Genomic DNA, 18545 nt, shown 5'->3' on the forward strand with positions numbered 1-18545 from the left:
ATCCTACAGGAACGTCGCGGCACACTTGGCATGGTCCGCGGCACACCAGTTGCGAGCATTGATCTAGATCAGTGGTCGGCAAACTATGGGCCGCGGCCTAAATGTGGACCGCAGAGCCATTTTTAGTGGGCCACGAGTTACTTTTGAATGGCTTAGTGTTATAATGTAGTTGTGGGCCGCGTGATAGTCATACATGGTACGTTCATTGCACTTTACTTTAACAGTTGGTGTGGCATAGAATTTTTAAATTGGCTCAGCTTGGAAGTGGGCCTTTTATGCGTAGTGGGCCTTCAATAGCTGAAAAAAGTACTTCGGGATTCGACAAAAAAAGTTTGCCGGCCACTGATCTAGATGATTTCAAATTACTTGACCTGTTTGGCTTTAAAATTCATTATTAAGCTACACTGTAGATCCACGCATAGTGTACCTAGTGTACTTAAAAAAAGAAAATTGACAGCATGCATGGCCAATAGAGCTACCACAGGACATGCAGCATTTGTGCACAAATATTACTAAAGCTCTCACCTATATGTATTGAACAAAAAAATAACCTGATTGAAACAAACTGCTAGCATATTTAAGTTAAGTGCAAAAAAAGGATTAAAAATAATTAAACATTTTTAGTGGTTTTGTAGAATTCTAAAAATAATGCAATTTAGAGATTTATCTTTTTAGTACTGCCCTAACCGAATTAGTATTACTGAGGTACAATGCAAACTGAATTTGTAAAAAAGAAGATATCTCCTTGCCCCAATGCATGTTAATGACAACAATGACTTCAAATGGTAGCAATATAGTTTAGAATTTCTTGTCTCAGTCAAAATCAGGCACTATAGGTTCTAGTTTATAAAAGGGAAATATATTTCGCCGAAATTCGATTCATTCGAATTAAGAGACTGATGATGCCATGATTGGCGATATATATTTCTCTTTTATAAACTAGACCCTATAGTGCCTGATTTTGACTGAGACAAGAAAGTCTAAACTATATTACTGAGGTACAACTATGAAATATCAATTCAATTTTTACATTCATGAAAAGTGGTTTTGTGGCTCTAAAAAGGTTATCTATCCAAACATAAATATTCCTAAGGAAAACAACCAAAAGTCCACATGTTAGAGTGCTAGACTGCAATTTAACTTCTGACTCTTTCCCACTTATTGGTTTTACAATGTAACATGATTGTCTCAAGTGATTTTAAATGGCTAGATTTAAATTGTACCTATTTGCATTAATTAAAAAAGGTCCTTGATAAGTGATTAAATTATCTAGCATACAGGTCAATTGACGCTTTTGCGATTTTCTTTATGTAAAGTGTCAAATTTCATGTAAAGTGTTTGTTGTTTACAAAAATATTTTTTTTAGCCTTCATAACTTCTGTGTATTGAGCAAAAATCAACTCTATAAGATAATTTGTATTCAAACAAAGTGCTTTGGAGGTGTGCAAAAAAATTCTGATGTCTACAGTGGTATATATTTTTTCAAGGTAAACTTGAAAGGGATAATAGGTTCTCATTAGTTACATTGAGTAGATATCTTTCTTTTGGTAAGCTTCATCACTGAAACATGATATGCTTCCAGAGTCTTCCAAACCCCATTTTTTATATTTGTTCCAACATATATAATGTAAAGCTTAACTTTATTTTGGTATGCAATCAATCAGCTTCTTTTAATCTTCCCAAAGGCTGAGTTGTCAGCAAGCTGCTGAAATCATCTATAAATGATGGTATGCGCTTTACAGATTGCCTTAAGAGTGATTTGAGTTAAAAAAAATCATTGACTTAACACAAGGAGGTTGCTGCCTGGGCATTTGCATTGCAAAACATATAGACACTTTCATGTCACTACAAACAAAGATCACTCTGTAACGAATAATTTATCTAAAAGAGATACGGCAAGAATAGTGCTGTTCCCTAAAATTCCAAGCATATTTATAGAAGGCTTAATTGACCCTCTTGGTAATTCTTAAAGAAAAATCTTGGTAATTCTAAGGTTAAGTAAATTTTATTTTTTTAAATTATTAATATTATTTTAACACCTAATATAATATGAAAAATTCAATATAAATTTTTTAATATATTCATGAATAAATACATTTTGGACAAACAATCTAATAACGCTTTTTACTTTATTGCATTTATATATAAATTTACTTCTTAGGTGTTTATTTCTAATATTAAAAACACTTATTGGAAAGTATGCCATCTTAGAGTCATGATGTTTTGTCGTTTGACATCGGCACTTGGTAGCCCCATGCTGTTTTTAATGGTCATGCTATGTTTTTTGGTAAGTACAATTCTATTGTGTGTAACAATAACATAAACTATTACTAAACAAATATATAAGTCACAGAAAAATGTACTAGCATTGTGGTAGCTTTGTACGTTTTTTTAAACCTAAGTTTTTTAGATGGAAGTCAGGTTCAAATTTTTCACTTGTTTTGATTGTTGCCAATGCAAGTGATAAGTAATATCCAGTTGCGAGTGTCATAGGCAAAAAATTGTTGTTATTTTCAGCTCTATACTAGTTGTCTTAATTAGGTGAAATGTGACAAATTATGTTTAATGCCACAGCGATTCGACTAAATGCATCACATATAGAAAGTCCTCCGCATTTAATAGTCCGAAACACAATCATGGCGGTTAATAGTTGCAGTACAAATTAGTTATTTCAATAAGCATCTTATTTGTTTAATAATATTTCTTAGAAGAGATGTTTTGCTGAGAAATTACATAACAAAAATTGCTTGATGAACTCGTGCACCCTGTTTACTTAAAACTTAAAAGGTAAACTGAGGTAAACAGAGATATGAAATATCATTATGCATATAAAACTTGAGGAAAAAAAACAACATTCAAACAAACTTGAGAAGTCAAATATTAGTGGTTCATTAAAAGTTTGTGATGCCACTTTGTATACCTTTTCGTACTGGTGCACCCTAGGTGCACCGTGCACACCGGTTGAAGAGCACTGGTTTAGAGAGACTAATTCAAGTACATACAAAGCCTACCTTCAACATGCCTTATGGCAAACCTATTGTGTGACAAGTTATCTATAATACCTGTTTTTACCCTTTTTATTTTCAAAATATGAAGTTAATTATGGTAGTCTGCACCGTTTTTAGATGATTTTTGACATCTACATGGGGGATATCTGAAAATCTGTGTAGACCCTATAAAATAGACTTTTGATTTTGGTCGAAGTTTACCTACTTACTGCCTCTGACTTGTCAGTGAGTGACAGATCATAAAATACGTCTAAAATTTTCATTTTTTAGGCTAGATAAGTTACTTAGGTATTCCTTTAAATGTTTTTGAACTCTGAAAATGTTTATTCTCACTTTTTTAAAGATTTAACCATGCTTAAATTTTATGTTTTCCAAGCGACTTATTTTTTCCAGACGTTTGCTAAATTTTTATTGTATGCTATTGCTATTATGAAGAGACTGTCTCCTATAAAGTCAGTAACATAAGTTTTAACAATCCAGGTCCATTCACAAAGGCTAAATTCATCTATGACTTACTAAATTAGATAAGGATTTCATGTATATATTGTGAAATTCTTGTCCATAACAGGTATTTAAAATGGGTAGTGTATATAAAAATATATTTTTATTATCCTTCAATAATTTAGTTCAATGAAAGAAACACAAAAATATGTGTTTATTAATAACTGTGATCTTGTCCTGCTGGGGGTGTTTTTTGACCACGATTACGGCTCCGTATCGTAATATATATACTGCAACGCCATTCCAGACTAACTGAATCTGTTCATGAATGATGCAAGCAAAGCAGGCTAGAAAAACAACTGGCCTGCGGTAAGTTTCGAACTCATGACCTCCGGCCATGAAAATGAAATACAAAATTAATTGCTATTTAATGTAAAGTGCACAGAGTTTTTATAATAATACTAGGATTTATAGGAATCAACCTCATGTCTGTGTTGTATTTATTAAAACGCCTATAAAATTTTTAATAATTATGTGGGGGAACAATAATTTTTTTACTGAATTTCTTATTCAAGAAATATCAAGATGGCACACCCATATCTACCTGTCCACATGGCTGTTCCTGCAAGACTGAAATTGGAACATCTTCAGATAGCTACTTGGCTGACTGTTCTTCATTAGGACTTGTAACAGTTCCCTTGAATATTGAATTACCAAGTGGAACTCTGATTTTGTAAGTACCTATCTATGTAACCACGATTGTATTTAAAGGATTGTAACAGAAAACATGGTTGAAATGGCAGAAACTTGGCAGGGTTGGCATTAAAATGAAATTTGCATTGGCCAGTTTGGAACTCCTTACGCCCGTAAGTTTGAATCAATCTTTGAAAATGACTCCTAGGCTTAGTCCTTACAAATGTACTAGACCAGCCTTTCTTAACGTGGGGTAAATTTACCCCAGGGGGTAATGCCAGCTGTAGGTATTTGTCGCCTACTTTTCTAGTTCAGATTAATCGCTAATTCGAACCTAGCTCCGTAGTTGTAGCCTAGAGATTCTTTATTGTCTAGTATCGGTAACGTTATACTTCGCTAAATTGATAATTTTTTTAGTTTAGCAACATCCCTATTTCTTGGTTACTTGATTGTTATGTCATTTGCTGCTTGAAACAATCAGTTTTTTCGGCAGTCACGACATAGATTTTGATAACGTGTCTGCGAGCAGCGTGTTTTAAGTTTAGTTTAAATATTCTGGTTCCGTTTTTTCAGCTTACCTATGCAAATGCGGCTTCTCTGCATTGCTTACTATCAAATCTAAAGCACACCGACTTCATGTTGAATTTGATATTCGTTGTGCATTATCTACTAGTTTACCAGACATTGAACAACACGTTGCCAAAAAGTAAGGAAAGTCGACGAATTAAATATAACTGATCTGTTATTTGTTAGTTTCGTTTTTTAATGAATGAGCACCATTTAAATATATTGGGGGTAAATCTGACATTTATCTTTGTTGAAAGGGTAAAACATACTAAAAAGAACCCCTGTACTAGACAAAGTAATTCAGATATTTTTTCCATGACATTATTCATAAAGCCAAATCAGTATTTGCAAGCTGGTAAATGATTAGTAAAAAAACAACAAGTGTCTCAATAAATCTATGCAGCAAATAAGCCATAAATTATGACAATGAAACGGTAATAAAAAGAACAGTTAAATTTAGCGATCTTGCCAACAGTAAGTAAGCCAAAAAGCCGTGTTAAAAAAGAGTAATCTTGGCTTGGTAGATTTTTATCTACTTAAATAAGTCTTAATTCACCACTATTATTTTTAGGCTTTTGTGATGTTATTTCCACAGTGCAAAATCTCTCCTGAGAAATATTATTAAACAAATCAGATTCCCAGTCCGAGTCACTAGTTGCCCAAGTGTAGTATTATTATTGAATAGGGATGTTCAAAGTAGAATATCGGATCCTCCACGGATTTCGAATCCAATTTTGCTGTTTATATCGGGTAATTGGAACCGATATAAATTTTATTCCAAAGTGCGCTTTTTCGAAGGCTATGTGTGATGTATTTTGACTGACCATGCGATTGGACTTTGGACTCACGGTAGTCTTAAAATACGCTGACTTTGCATGTTAACGATTTGCTTTCCATTTGTGCCGCATAAATTTCATTCCTAAGTGCGGTTTTTAGAAGGCTGTGTGTGACATATTTGGACTGACCATCGTGATAGTGATAAAAAACACTGGCTTTTAAAACACTGAACACCGGTGGTACGCGGACCCCTGGGTCCACAAAACGTTTTCAGGGGGTCCGCAAAAACTTCTAAATATTCCTTTAGTAAAATAATTAACGCTGGGAAACATACTTAATCACAATTTTAGTTTAAGTGATAAAATCACACTGTAAAATGATGTAAATCGCATTGTGACGTAACAAATCTAATTGAATGTGACGCAACACTTCTATTGAAATGTAACACAAATAGATTGTTAAATAAATGGCAGGATTATTACAGTTTCCATGTACTGGATTTGGAAAAAATGACATGCGTTTATCTATTCTAGCATTATCGAAAACACAACCACACATTTAAAGACTGCCTTGGAGATGCAGCAGCAGAAATCATATTAAAATAAACGTGTTATAAAGTAATTTGGTGTTGTCTGTTAATTTATTCAACATAAAGTACACTATAGGCAGATATGCTGAATTATTAAAAAGAACTATAAACGCAGATATTCCTCCAGAAAAATGAAAGGGGTCCCTTTGAAAGCATCAAAAAGGGGCCACGGGTACAAAAAGATTGAGAACCACTGTGTTAAACGTTTTACGTTGGTGCTAAGGGATGTATCACCATTTGTTATTGCGGTTGAGAAGCACAGACAGAGTTTTGACTAAGAAGAAAGAAATGTCAAGTGCAAGGTCTTCAGGTGTTTGAGAACATTTAACTGCGCCGGACCAACATAATCATGTCACATGCAGAAATTGTAATGTTCATATTGCGTATTGCAATAGCACTGGCAGTGGCAGTTATCATCTAGCATAATAAAGAAAGTTGAGTTTGCGGTCTATTTTTGTTGAAGTGTAAGGAAATTTGTTCTGACTTCACAGGTCAGAAGAATCAATTTAAAAAAACAGATTGACCCCACATGTTCGCCCCATAGTTACCCCTAATCAAAGCAATAAAATTCCCAAACTTATAACAAATGTGATTGTTGGAGATTCACGACCAATAAACCTTGTAGCAGGGGAGCATTTTAAAATTTTGATAGAAGCGATGGCTCCTGGTAATGAGTTGCCCAGTAGACCTTTAACAGAAGGACAACTAATATATATATATTTTTTTTTAAATATTCAAATATTTCAAATAAAATTTTGTCCTGTAAATTGTTGTGTTGTCATACAGATGCCAAATATTTATAAATAGTTAAATTTTCTCAGCATATTACATAAGGATTCAATATTCTGGATTCTTTATTCTAGATTTGAAACCTACTATTCTAGAATAACTTGGGATTCTACATCCCTATTATTGAGTCAAGTCAGTGACATAAAAACAAAGCATTAAACTATTAAATTGGTAAATTTGTCCTTATTTGGGCAATAACTAGAAATTAACAAAAGCATGACATATAGCAAGCAAATTGTTTTATGCACAAAAATTGTACTAATTCAATTTCAATCTTAATTAATTTACACAATGCCTTAAAGGTCAAGTGAAGTCATTTGTTCTTAAGACTTTATTCAAGTCAAGGTATTTTGCCCAAAAGAGTTTCTGCTCAATTTTTCGAAAAAAAAAAACACATATAAAATCAAAAATAGGGATATTTTTGCATAGACCAGAATTTGCTTTGGGGACATATCTTGTTTTTATTGTTCTGCTCAGCTAAATTTCGGTATAAAAGTTGTTAGTGATGTCATTGGCGTTTTCCGATGTCTCAAATGCTAAACATTTTAGCATGATAATGGCTTATGTTTAACATACTTAATACATATTCAGTTTACTATGTACCAGTAGAACGTGTAAAACATGCTACAGTTTTGTTTATCACTGGTGGGTTGAAAATTAATATTATTTTGTTAATAAAACATTTACTCAGCGGATGTAGATTGTTGTATTTTGAAATGAGGGAGGTAATTTGGGGTGCTAGTGGTTAGGGAGGGGTGGTAAGAATTTTTGTTTAATACGAAATATTTACTCGGATAATGGAAAGTGTCAGGGATATTTTTTTGGGGTCTAACCTAAAAAAGTCAATTGAACATAAAAAGCTTTTTTGAGTTGTAAAGGAGGTTTAAAACTTGTGAACTGATGTTGGACTTTGTTTAGCTTATAGGAGTTTTTTTATTGGTTTGGTATATTTAAGATCAAATTTTTTTGACATATGGTGGTGTGTAGTTTAGAGCTTTTGGAGTCGGAGCATGTAGGACTCATTAATACATTTAAATTAGTCTTTAGACTCGGTCACCATCTAGTGGCAGCCATACCACATTCGTCCTTATGTCTTCAAACCCTAGTAGCCTGATTCATTGCACTTAACTTGAGAATTGCGAATATCACTGTTAGCTTTGGAGAGAGGGATAAGCGAAAAATATCAACCCTGAATTAAATTGCAAAAAGTATAGCTCTGGTTTAGAAGTGTTTCATTAAAATAATTTGATGTTATCTATTATTTCTAAAATTAATTGATCATCCTAATTATGATTGATAAATGTAAATCTAAAATAATAACCAACTTTAAAAGACCACTGGCATTTCACATTTGTGATATTTTTTAAATTTTCTTTTGTAGAAGATATGTAATATTTCGCTAGCCAAAAAATTATATTTCTGGGATACTAAGCAATTTTATTTCCTTCTGTTACAATTTTTTTTAAATTTGCATCAACCTAATAACTAAGCCTAAAATAGACACTGTCTATTGACGCTTGTTATCGCTGTTTCATTTAGCAGTTTGCCTGTCACTGACTCAAGTATTCTCAAACCTGACTACAAAAAGATATTTTATTGGTAAAACGAACAGACTTCTCAATGACATAGCGAAAACAGGAGTGTAAGCTACATCAATGTGCATTTTTTCGTTTTTGATTTTTTGACATGAACTCCTGTATAATATCATCCACAGAGTAGTTCATATCCCGGTGTACCTTCATTAGTGTTAAGCTGGTCAAGCATTCTGCCGCGTTGGAGTGACTGAGTGACTAGCGTGTAATGCCAGGTGTGACGTTCGCCATTTTGTTAACTACATTAAGTTGCAAAAATAACATTCCCCCATAAAACGTGTTGCCACGCCTAACAGATTAAGTTAGTCAAAAAATTAGGACTCACACACAATAATGTTTAAAAAAACAGGACCCAATTGCCGAAGAACTGAAAAGAGTTCATTGTGTAGTCTTGCGTTATACTCACTGTATTGGCAAAAAGTTAGTTTTGGTAACAGCCTGGACGTGTATCACAGTTTCCAAGACTGCTTCAAATGACAGTTCTTAAGAATGTTAAACATTTGGGATATTATTGTTTTATTACAATATACACATATTCAGTTTTTTTTTAAGGTTTGGTTTGGGTGACCGCTAAGTAGTTTTAAGAGACCGCAAGTGTTTCATTTAAATACCAAAAAGTAGCAAGTCCAAAATTCGGGAAACCGCTGGAGGAATTTGGGGGACCGTTTCGGTCCCCCAAAACACCTTAGAAAAACACTGCACATATTATCAATTTGTTTTGCGATATATTTCTGTGACTGTGGACCCGGTAGAGTATTTAGGATTAATCCTTTCCGCAAACAAAATGTTCTGACACTGCAATTTGCTGTTCTGACACTGCAATTCCATAGCGTTTGGCGCGCAATTGAAATCATGTGACTTGACTGGGTCACTGAGGTGTTGCGTTTTTCTAGTGTCAAACAGACAATTTTAAAGGCCGTAAATAATCCTAAATAATCGCCGTTTGCAGTGTCTAGAATGCATAAAACTTTAAATTATATAATTTACATATGTGAGATAAGTTACTGTTGAATTGATTTTTGTCAATTTAGAGTATGTTAGAGTATGCTCCCTTTTATTAAAAAAAAAAATTAAAAAAATATATTCTAGGATTTGATGTTCTTGATTTGTTATTCTTGATTTGAAACCTGATATAACATACTAATGTCCTTGTTTTAATGACATATTATAAAGTCATTTATGTCAGGAAAAGCCTAAAACATTATAGGCAATTAAAACAATATAGGCACCACTAATTCATAAAACCTTGAAACAAAATTTTTAATTACTAATGTTAGGTTTAAAGTCAGATTAAAGCTTAACACCTAAATCATTATCTAACTCAGGGTGGTCCAAACCCATCATTTTTCGGGTGGTCCAAACGACATCATTTTTCGTGGCCCGCGAGCACTGTTGAATTATTGCAATGCGTACGGTTGACTGTTTACTCAAAGAAATCTAAGTGACAAATGAACAGTAAGAATACTGCAATTGTTTGGTCATCATTACATTTTTCCAATTATACCATAAAATAAACCAGATTCCTATCGCTCACTTCGCAGCAGGGAGTAGCAAGGACGCCTAATTTTGGTATGTTTTATAACTAATGACCGGTTTGAGCCGCAGTGCGTCTTATACGAAACTTTTCTAAAAATGTAGTTTTCACTGTGACTTTAGCCTAACGCGCTGACCCATTCCAAGATGAAATTTCAGCTAAATTGATCTGGCTAAAACCTTTTTGCGCAAAACGAAAACGTTTTTGTATTTGGCGAATGTGTAGTATGCGACATCTCTCTTAATTTTTTTTGTTTTCGTGAACATTCTACGCTTATAAAATGCTTCTAACTGAAAAGTATTGTCAAATACGCAAAAATTTTTGCGCTTCGCGCGCACCATTTTCCTTGGTCTCATACCCTACGTTTTCATTGCGCACAAGTTAGACGATAGTGCCAAGTTTGTGAAACTTATATGTCTTGGACGATTATTTGTGACGTTCATTTTTAACATTTCACGCCCTCGTACGCATGTAGCCTACTTTATGTGGCCCGCAAAGAATACGCAAGAAATATTGTGGCCCGCCATGCTGTCAACCTTGGACCACCCTGATCTAACTTATGACGTAAAACAACTGATTGTTAAGTTTCAGTAGGATCCTTTTTAATTTAAGGCTGAAATGCAGTCTTTGGGGGCTAGATAGAGCTGACTAAAATTATATACTTATTTTATTGTAGGAATTTGACAAACAATAATATTACAAGTTTAACAAAGTCATCATTTGATGCAATGGAATATCTGGAAAAACTGTAAGTTTTTATGAAATATATATTTGCTAAACCTCAGTTTAATAAGTAATTACATTAACTTGAACTTTTTGCTTCTGGTTTTATTAATTTGCCTGAACACTATTTGCCAATTTATCTATATAACAAAATCAGTTTCCTGTATAGCTGTTTTTTTCATGAACATTCTTGCTTATCAGCAAATTAAAGCTATGTAGACACGGCGGGTTACCATTAATTGTTTTTTTTCAATATTTCTGCTTATTTTCTAGTAAGGTGTGTTAGAAAACACTAATGAACTTATTTCTGTAAAAAAAACAAGTTGTGTGCTTTGTTTGTCTTCTTTCTAAAACAATTTTTTATCAATTTTGTCCTTTCACCAAGCAATAAACAACTCATCTATGGTCATTGTCTCCCCGAACTATATTTTGTGCTAACTTTTACTATGTTAATGTAATTTTTTAGCACTTCATGAAATTAAGGCCGACATTTATCCTGCAAGGGTCAAGGTGATTTCTATTATCACATATTCAGTGCAACATTGATTACAGTGACACCACATTTTTCCTTTGGGATAAAAAAATCTATAGAAAAAACTCATAAATGCAATAAACCATCAAATTTTTTCTGTTTTTTGATGAAAAGAAAACAAACTTTAAACATTTGTCATATGTCATACACAGTTTGTAGTATAGTTTGTTTTACCAGAACTTGAATAAAGTATCATACTGAAGTAGCCAAGACCCAATCAGGATTTTTGTGCAAGGAAGGCTAGGCTATAAAATCAACTAGCCTGCGGGGAGGTGCGAACTCACAACCTCTTGACCATCGCTCCACTGACTGAGCTATGCAGGCTCAATGAGAGCTGGCGATAAGCTGCTTAACATTCACAAACACAATGTGCGAAATATATGATCAAGCCATTCATAATATGGTACAGTTGGTACACAGGATGCTTACGGAAAGACTTACAGAAGTCAGTCGGCCTAATCAGGATTTTTGTCCAAGCAAACTAAATGCAATTAAACACCAGCTTGATAAAACTCACTGTTTATGTGGTTTTGCAAAACTGCTGCTGTGAGTGGTAGTCTGTCTGCAGGTAACACTGTGTTACCGTTTTTCTCAAGTCATTCAGTTGTGTAACTTGGCTTACACGACAACAAATTGTTGTATGATTCACATTTGTTGTTCTGTTCTTCTTGAGGTTTGTTGGCATGACACAACTTGTAATTGTATGAAAATAAAGGTAATTGTTTTTCCAGTCATAAAGTCAGCAAACATATGGTGGGGAATGAACTGTTTTCCTGTCAAGCACCACATTCTATCCACAGCTCTTTGGTTTTAAGTTTGTTTACAGTAAAGGCATACAACAAGCATCGCCTAACTTTTTGTTAGATAAATAAATAATTAAAAGAGAATTCCTTTAGTATAGAAATTAAAAGTCAAAATTTTATTTAACGCTCAGGAATTTGTAGACTGTAAACCAGAGGTGCACAACCTTTTAGCTATTGACAGGCACATAAACTGTTTATTTTTGTTACCGCTGTCAGTATTGCTACCCGATAATATTAGACTGGAGGCCATAGCGGATGTCAAGTGATAGTTTCGGTTTTTTCCCAATCCTAAGGTAGTTTTGCCGATCCGTTACCAAAACCTTGAAAGGCAACTTATAAAAAGTAACTAAACTCGTCAGAGCTAAAGCAATTTTTTGCCTAATAACCTGGAATATTACCTTGAACTTTTTTTTGATTTTTCTTTATCATACGATATCATAAGTTACGTTCAAGGTTTGTTAATCTTAAAAAAGCAGGCTGTTTTTGAATGAAATGCTTTGCGATTATGCAGCAAATTTGTTCCCATCGCAGAAAGCGCAGGGCTTTGTGTTTATGTTACTGTCAAGGGTTGTATACAACCATACAGCTGTAGGTTGTGCACCCCTATTCTACAGGTTTGAACCTAGTAAAGGCCTTTATGCTATCAGCTACAAAGCGATCAAAAACAACATTAGTACACAAAACAGCAAGACAGATAAGGGATTGTACAGCGATTGTGCAAACAGCACCATCAAAAATAACACTTGAGACATGTACCTTGCAAACATGCCCACACACCCAATCATTCGAATTTTAATATCACCTTGGCTTAAAACGTTTTTAAATGTCCACATGTTTTTTCTCTTTAAGTGCGTTTGGCCAACATGTTGCAAACCCCTTGTATAAGAAATGATTGTAACGTTAAATTTAGGTAGGTCTTCAGTAGTTTCAGTACGATTTAAGCAATTTCCATATAAAACCAGTCTTACCCCCAACTATTGTACAATATTTGTTGTTGTGAGATTTACAGGCAAGTACTTTTTATTACCAGCTATTTTCTTTCTTTTTTATTGTTTAATTAAAGTTTACATATTCTATTCTAAATATTTGTTTATATTAAGAAATAAATTATATTAAATTCTCGTTTAATTATTCTTTTTAACAGAATGCTTATGAAGAACAAAATCAATTTCATCTCGAAAGATGCATTTCATGGTCTTTCTTCTCTCCAGGAACTGTAGGTTTTTAAAAATATCGCAACAAATTCTTTTTTGACCAGCGTTCTATTGAAACTTTTTTGATGACTTTAGATCAGACCTGAACAAGGTATGGCTCACAAGCCATATCTGAGATGACAAGCAATTTAATTTGGCGCATTACTTATTTTCCTGAACATCTTTTTTTTTTTTTCTAATTTGCTGGCACATCTGCGATGCTTTTGTAGAATGTTTTTTAAATAAATTGTTTACTATAAACTTTGGTAGGTGCACATGTAGGTATGTTTGATTACTTCTGTTTTCATGGGAGGATCCAGACACGTACTTACACTAAATGTTTTGCCTAAGTTAACTATCTAATTGCAGATATTTTGAAAAATTTTTGGGTGATTTTTTGACAAATAGCACTGGGCATGGAATGTCAGTTAAACAATTAATGTTTATTTAAAAAAGTATTTTTGACCATTAATCTTATTAAAAGTCACATTTTTTTGAGATACGCTGCAATTGTTTTTTAGAGACCTTAGTTTCAATCAACTTGCTGGGCTGCATCACAATTTATTTACCAATCTATATTCACTCTCAAGATTGTAAGTAAAATTGTTGTATCATGTTTTTAGAAAATGTAACACACTATATCACAAATTCAACATGCGAAGGTATTCAAAATTTTGCGAATGAGCTGAAAATCAGTGCACAATTTGCCAAAATTAGTAATTTTAAAAGTATCCAAAAAACTACCTATTTGTTTTTTGGTTTTCACTTTCTATAAGTCTGACTAGACCCCTGTATTTCCTTTGCGCTTTTTTGTTCTGTTCATACACAGCTCAAATATCATTTATTAGACACCTTTTCTCTTTTTTTTAAAGTTTGCTGAAGTAAAAATGGGGTACTGAAGCTATTATATTTAGTTTCCTTGCAGAATAGAGATTGTGTGGGTTTCAGGAGATGACACAAGATAAAAATTGGTAAAGAAAATCTGTTTAATTATTTTTTTTTGTTTGTGCACTTCAGGGAAAAAAGTAAACTTTTCCCTAAAATGCGCTTTGTTGCCAGGCTCTTTTTGTGTACATTCATTAATGTCTAAGGCGCTAAGATTGTGCAATTGTTTTGGTTTGCTATCGGGAAGTACAACATGTTACTTATTGCTGTTTTTGTTTATACTATAAATAATGTTGGGTGTAATTATATTCCATAATACAACCTATACAGGAGACTGACTGGCAATCCATGGAATTGTAACTGCACTGTTATATGGTTACAAAACTGGATAAACAATAATTCTGAAAAAATCCCTGATTTGAATGAAGTTTTATGTTATTCTCCATCAGTTTATACTGGCTTATCTCTACTGTCAGCAAATTTGTCAACACAAAGCTGTGGTTAGTGTGTTTCATTGAAATCTGGTTTTATCTTTTTTTTAATCTTGAAACACATTTTTAAATATTTTTTACAGCCACAAATTATGTATCTTGTGCTTGGAACGTTGATCTGCATGCTGTTACATTAGTTTGGTGGGATTATCTTGAGAGGAATTCCACTCTTTACAATGAAGATAAATGTGCAAAAATATGTTTCAGAAAAGGATACTACTATGCTTCTATAATAGAAAAGGTTAGAACAGGGTTACTTGAACTTTTTGGGACGCACCTTCTGTTACACAATTTATTGAAGTTCGCCCCTCTGAATAACATGTTTTACAGCCACAAAAATCCCCATGTGATTATGGTCTGGATTATACAGAAAGTGTTTCCATGTCAATATAAACACCGCTTAGTGCAAAGGGGCGCTATAAATGTTGACATGTGGAATTATAAATATATTTTGTTTATACCTGTGGTTTTATTTAGCAAAACGTTGGTTTGGCAATGTAACTATGTAAATCAACAAGTATAGCACATTAAAGTTTTTGTCAATTGTATTAAGATTGGTAAATAACACAAAATCAAAATAGCTATCAGGTAAAAATGTATTTAAGTCCAATATGTGGAGTTGGTTGCTGCCAGGCCCTTAGGTTGCGTGGAAATTTGGAGAGATGATGTCACAATGTTAAGACATAATGTTGGGTCATAAAACAACCAGTCTTAAAAAACTGCTGTTCTCAATTGAGCTTGTGCTCTAATATGCAACTGAATTTAAGTCCAATGCCGCCAAGGACAAAAAATATATTTATTTCGTTTAAATAGACCTAGTTATAAAAGACATAACGCATGGGACACCTAATAAAATCTCACATACTAGTCAATATAATAACATTTGTTAATATTGCAAAATTGTCATTTTTATTGGGTTTATTCCGAACGACACATGCCATGCATAATGTGCATAATATGTTTAGTCTAAAAAACACAAAAATGACAATAACATACCAAAATTGTAAACAAAGGTCCTATGAAGCGCAAAAAAATAAAAGTTGCCAAGGAATATAATTTGAGACATAACCTACTTCCGCCCTTGAAAAGGACTAATGTAACAATGCTAAACAGTTTGCACATGGTAAGTATCGTGTAACAATCAGGTTCGTTCAACTTAATCTACAAAACCGTGAACAAAATTCATACTTCTGAGAAGAATACAACAAAAAGTTGTTTTTAAATAAACTTGTGCTTTTTCATTTTTTTTTCTCAGTGAGGCCGTTGCACCCCTTTGCATAGCCTTTCCTCTTGGTATAAAAACCCAAATGATTAGAAGTTATGTTTTTTATTGGAACTAAATATTTATCCACACTTTTGTAATAAAATGCTTGGCTTACTGAATATTGCCCACATCTGAGCATAAGTTTATAATTGGCTAGGGTTGTTATAAAGTATTGCATTTAGAATACAGTATCCAGAATATCGAATCCAAGTATGTCTTTATTTATTCAAACAGAGAGCAAATGCGCGAATCAAAACGGACCTTTCTGTGGAAAAAAAACAAAAAACATGTTCGAACTTCGAAACAATGCATCACTTATGTTCAGCAATCTGTGACCTAATCTAAACAAAAAACAGCATTTACTTTAGCATTCTTTTCATATAGGTAGTAAATATTGACCGATGTATAGAAAATGGACGCTTATATTTTTTTAAAGTATTGAAACTGATGACACTGCCTCTAATTTTTTGAGACTATTCTAGAGTCGTATTGACTTACAATAAACAAGTTGTGCATCATTTAGGTTTTAGAGTGGATAACAGTCAATGTTAATGGGCTGAGAAGCTCATAGCTAACACTGTCTTTAATAGATTTAGGTATGTATGATTATATGTAAGATGGCCCATTATGATGAATTAACTTAAGAATAATGACAAAGCATGAACGTTTTGTCTTAAATGTAGAGGAGTTAGACCAAGGTCAAATTTGACTGTGTGATGTTGTTCTCGTACACCCAGCATTAGTTTTTAGGAACTCCAGCATTAGTGGCAATATATTAGACAAACAGTTATTTAGGCGAACACGCTGAATGAGATTCGGAAGGTAAGATGCCATAAGATCCAAAATAACCTGTTAACGCCAAGCTGTTGTATTTTAAATAATAATTTGTGATGTAAAACACAATTATATGCGTTTGAAATGTCAAGAAATACTATTCAGCAGTCCAGACCGTTATTATCTGAGGAGTATATTTCTTGTGTAATACGCAATAGATTAGTAACAGTTCGGTGTTTTTTCCTAAATCCTAAATTATTAGGATTAAGAAGGTTTTTTGATTCTAAGAAAGTGGTAAAGTGCTTGTGACTTTTAAAATACCTTGGAATATGAAGGCAGCAGAGAAAATTGGTCTGTAATTTTTTTGCCAGATTTGCTACCCAACTTGTACAAGAGACAGGGTACAACAGTCACCTTTTTCAATTCTAAAGCAAACTATCCCGTTGATAAAATAAAGTTAAAAAGATAACTTAATGTTGTACATAGGGACTTAGCAAATAATGGTGTACATAGGGACTTAGCATGGATCAGATGACTTGTTATAGTCTAGATCAGTGCTCCGCAACCTTTTTCCACTTGCGGCACACCAACAGAGATAAAACAATTCAGCGGCACACCTATGAAATATATGACGATCGACAATAGACAACATCAGCAAATATCCTAGGCAGCCAAGAGAAAAAAGAGCGATTTGTGATGAAACGCGCTGGAGGCGCAAAAAAATACGTATACCATTCCTTTATTTTCTGATTTTGCGGTTTTGAAGACTTTCTCAAATTTCTGAAGCCGGTTGAAGTCCTGAAAACTGTACCCCTTTGCAATAGCTAATTAGAGAACAAAGAGCTTTTGATAGCATAATCTCTCTTTCAACTTCGGTGTAGAGTTTGAAAACAATTGTTGTATGTTTTTACTCCTGGCAGTTAAGTCAGTTAAACCAGGGGTCGGCAACCTTTTTTACACCGAGGACCGGTTTAAAACTGAAATTTTGTCGCGGACCGGCCTTAAAAACAACAAATGTTCAGTAAAGGAAATTTATAACAACTTTTTTCAATGTCGTAACTAAAATGCATGTGTTTTTTCGAAACTTTCCTGTCTGAACATCAACATTGTTTATAAACATTGTTTGCATGATTTGATTCTATTGCCCTTTGGGGTGAGCACGCTTGAAAATAAAACATTATTTCTGGCCCGTTTTCGATAAATTGTCTGTACGAGGAGATTAGATTTTACAATAAAAAATCTGGTTTTGATCAAAATATCATCTGGAAACCTACTACAGACCGGTAATGAACTCCTCGCGGACCGGCGATTGCCGACCACTGAGTTAAACCATTATTTTGATTTACGTTGATAGAAGATAACTTGATGAGATAAACATTTTCGCGTCAATTCGGCTGATTGTTAAAAAGTGCCCTTAAAAGGTAGCACACCTTCGGCACGTCGCGGCACACCTGGCATGGTCTCGCGGAACACTGGTCTAGATCAGTGGACGGCAAACTGTGGGCCGCAGAGGCATTTTTAGTGGGCAGTGACCTATTGTTTAATGGTTTTGCTTATCATGTAGTTGTGGGCCGCGTGAATGCTGTACATATATGGCATTGTATTTCAAAGTTGAGGTGGCTAAGAATTTTAAATTTGTCTCACTATATTTTTTGCCAACTTTAACTATGTTAACGCAAATTTTTTTTCTTGCTTCATGCGTATATAATTCGTTTTATAGTATGTTCTACTTCGTAGCTTGTAGTGTTGGCATCCAAGGCATCAATGCGTTTCTGTGTAGTACTTCACCTTTTCTTGGTGTGAACAGCCTAACGCTGTTTGGACTTAAACTCCCTCCAAAACACAACTCTACCAACATATATCGAGTTAATGTATTTTTTTATTCAACAT

At 33.7% G+C, this 18545-nt stretch overlaps 1 protein-coding gene across 1 annotated transcript in view; it reads left to right on the plus strand.

Annotated features, from left to right (window-relative positions):
* The first annotated feature begins 2153 nt into the window (after positions 1-2153).
* The window catches only part of LOC146168160 (polycystin-1-like), a 129215-nt gene continuing 112823 nt past the window's right edge, over positions 2154-18545 (plus strand). Inside the window, exons 1-7 of the mRNA XM_083389118.1 lie at positions 2154-2287; positions 4025-4182; positions 10667-10738; positions 13193-13264; positions 13763-13834; positions 14457-14626; positions 14701-14858. Coding sequence (XP_083245244.1) covers positions 2216-2287; positions 4025-4182; positions 10667-10738; positions 13193-13264; positions 13763-13834; positions 14457-14626; positions 14701-14858 — 774 coding nt within the window. The 5' untranslated portion in view covers positions 2154-2215. The remainder of the gene's footprint in view (positions 2288-4024; positions 4183-10666; positions 10739-13192; positions 13265-13762; positions 13835-14456; positions 14627-14700; positions 14859-18545) is intronic.

Source organism: Ascidiella aspersa, chromosome 1 (genome assembly GCF_963924565.1).
Source record: "Ascidiella aspersa chromosome 1, kaAscAspe10.2, whole genome shotgun sequence".
NCBI lineage: Eukaryota > Metazoa > Chordata > Ascidiacea > Phlebobranchia > Ascidiidae > Ascidiella > Ascidiella aspersa.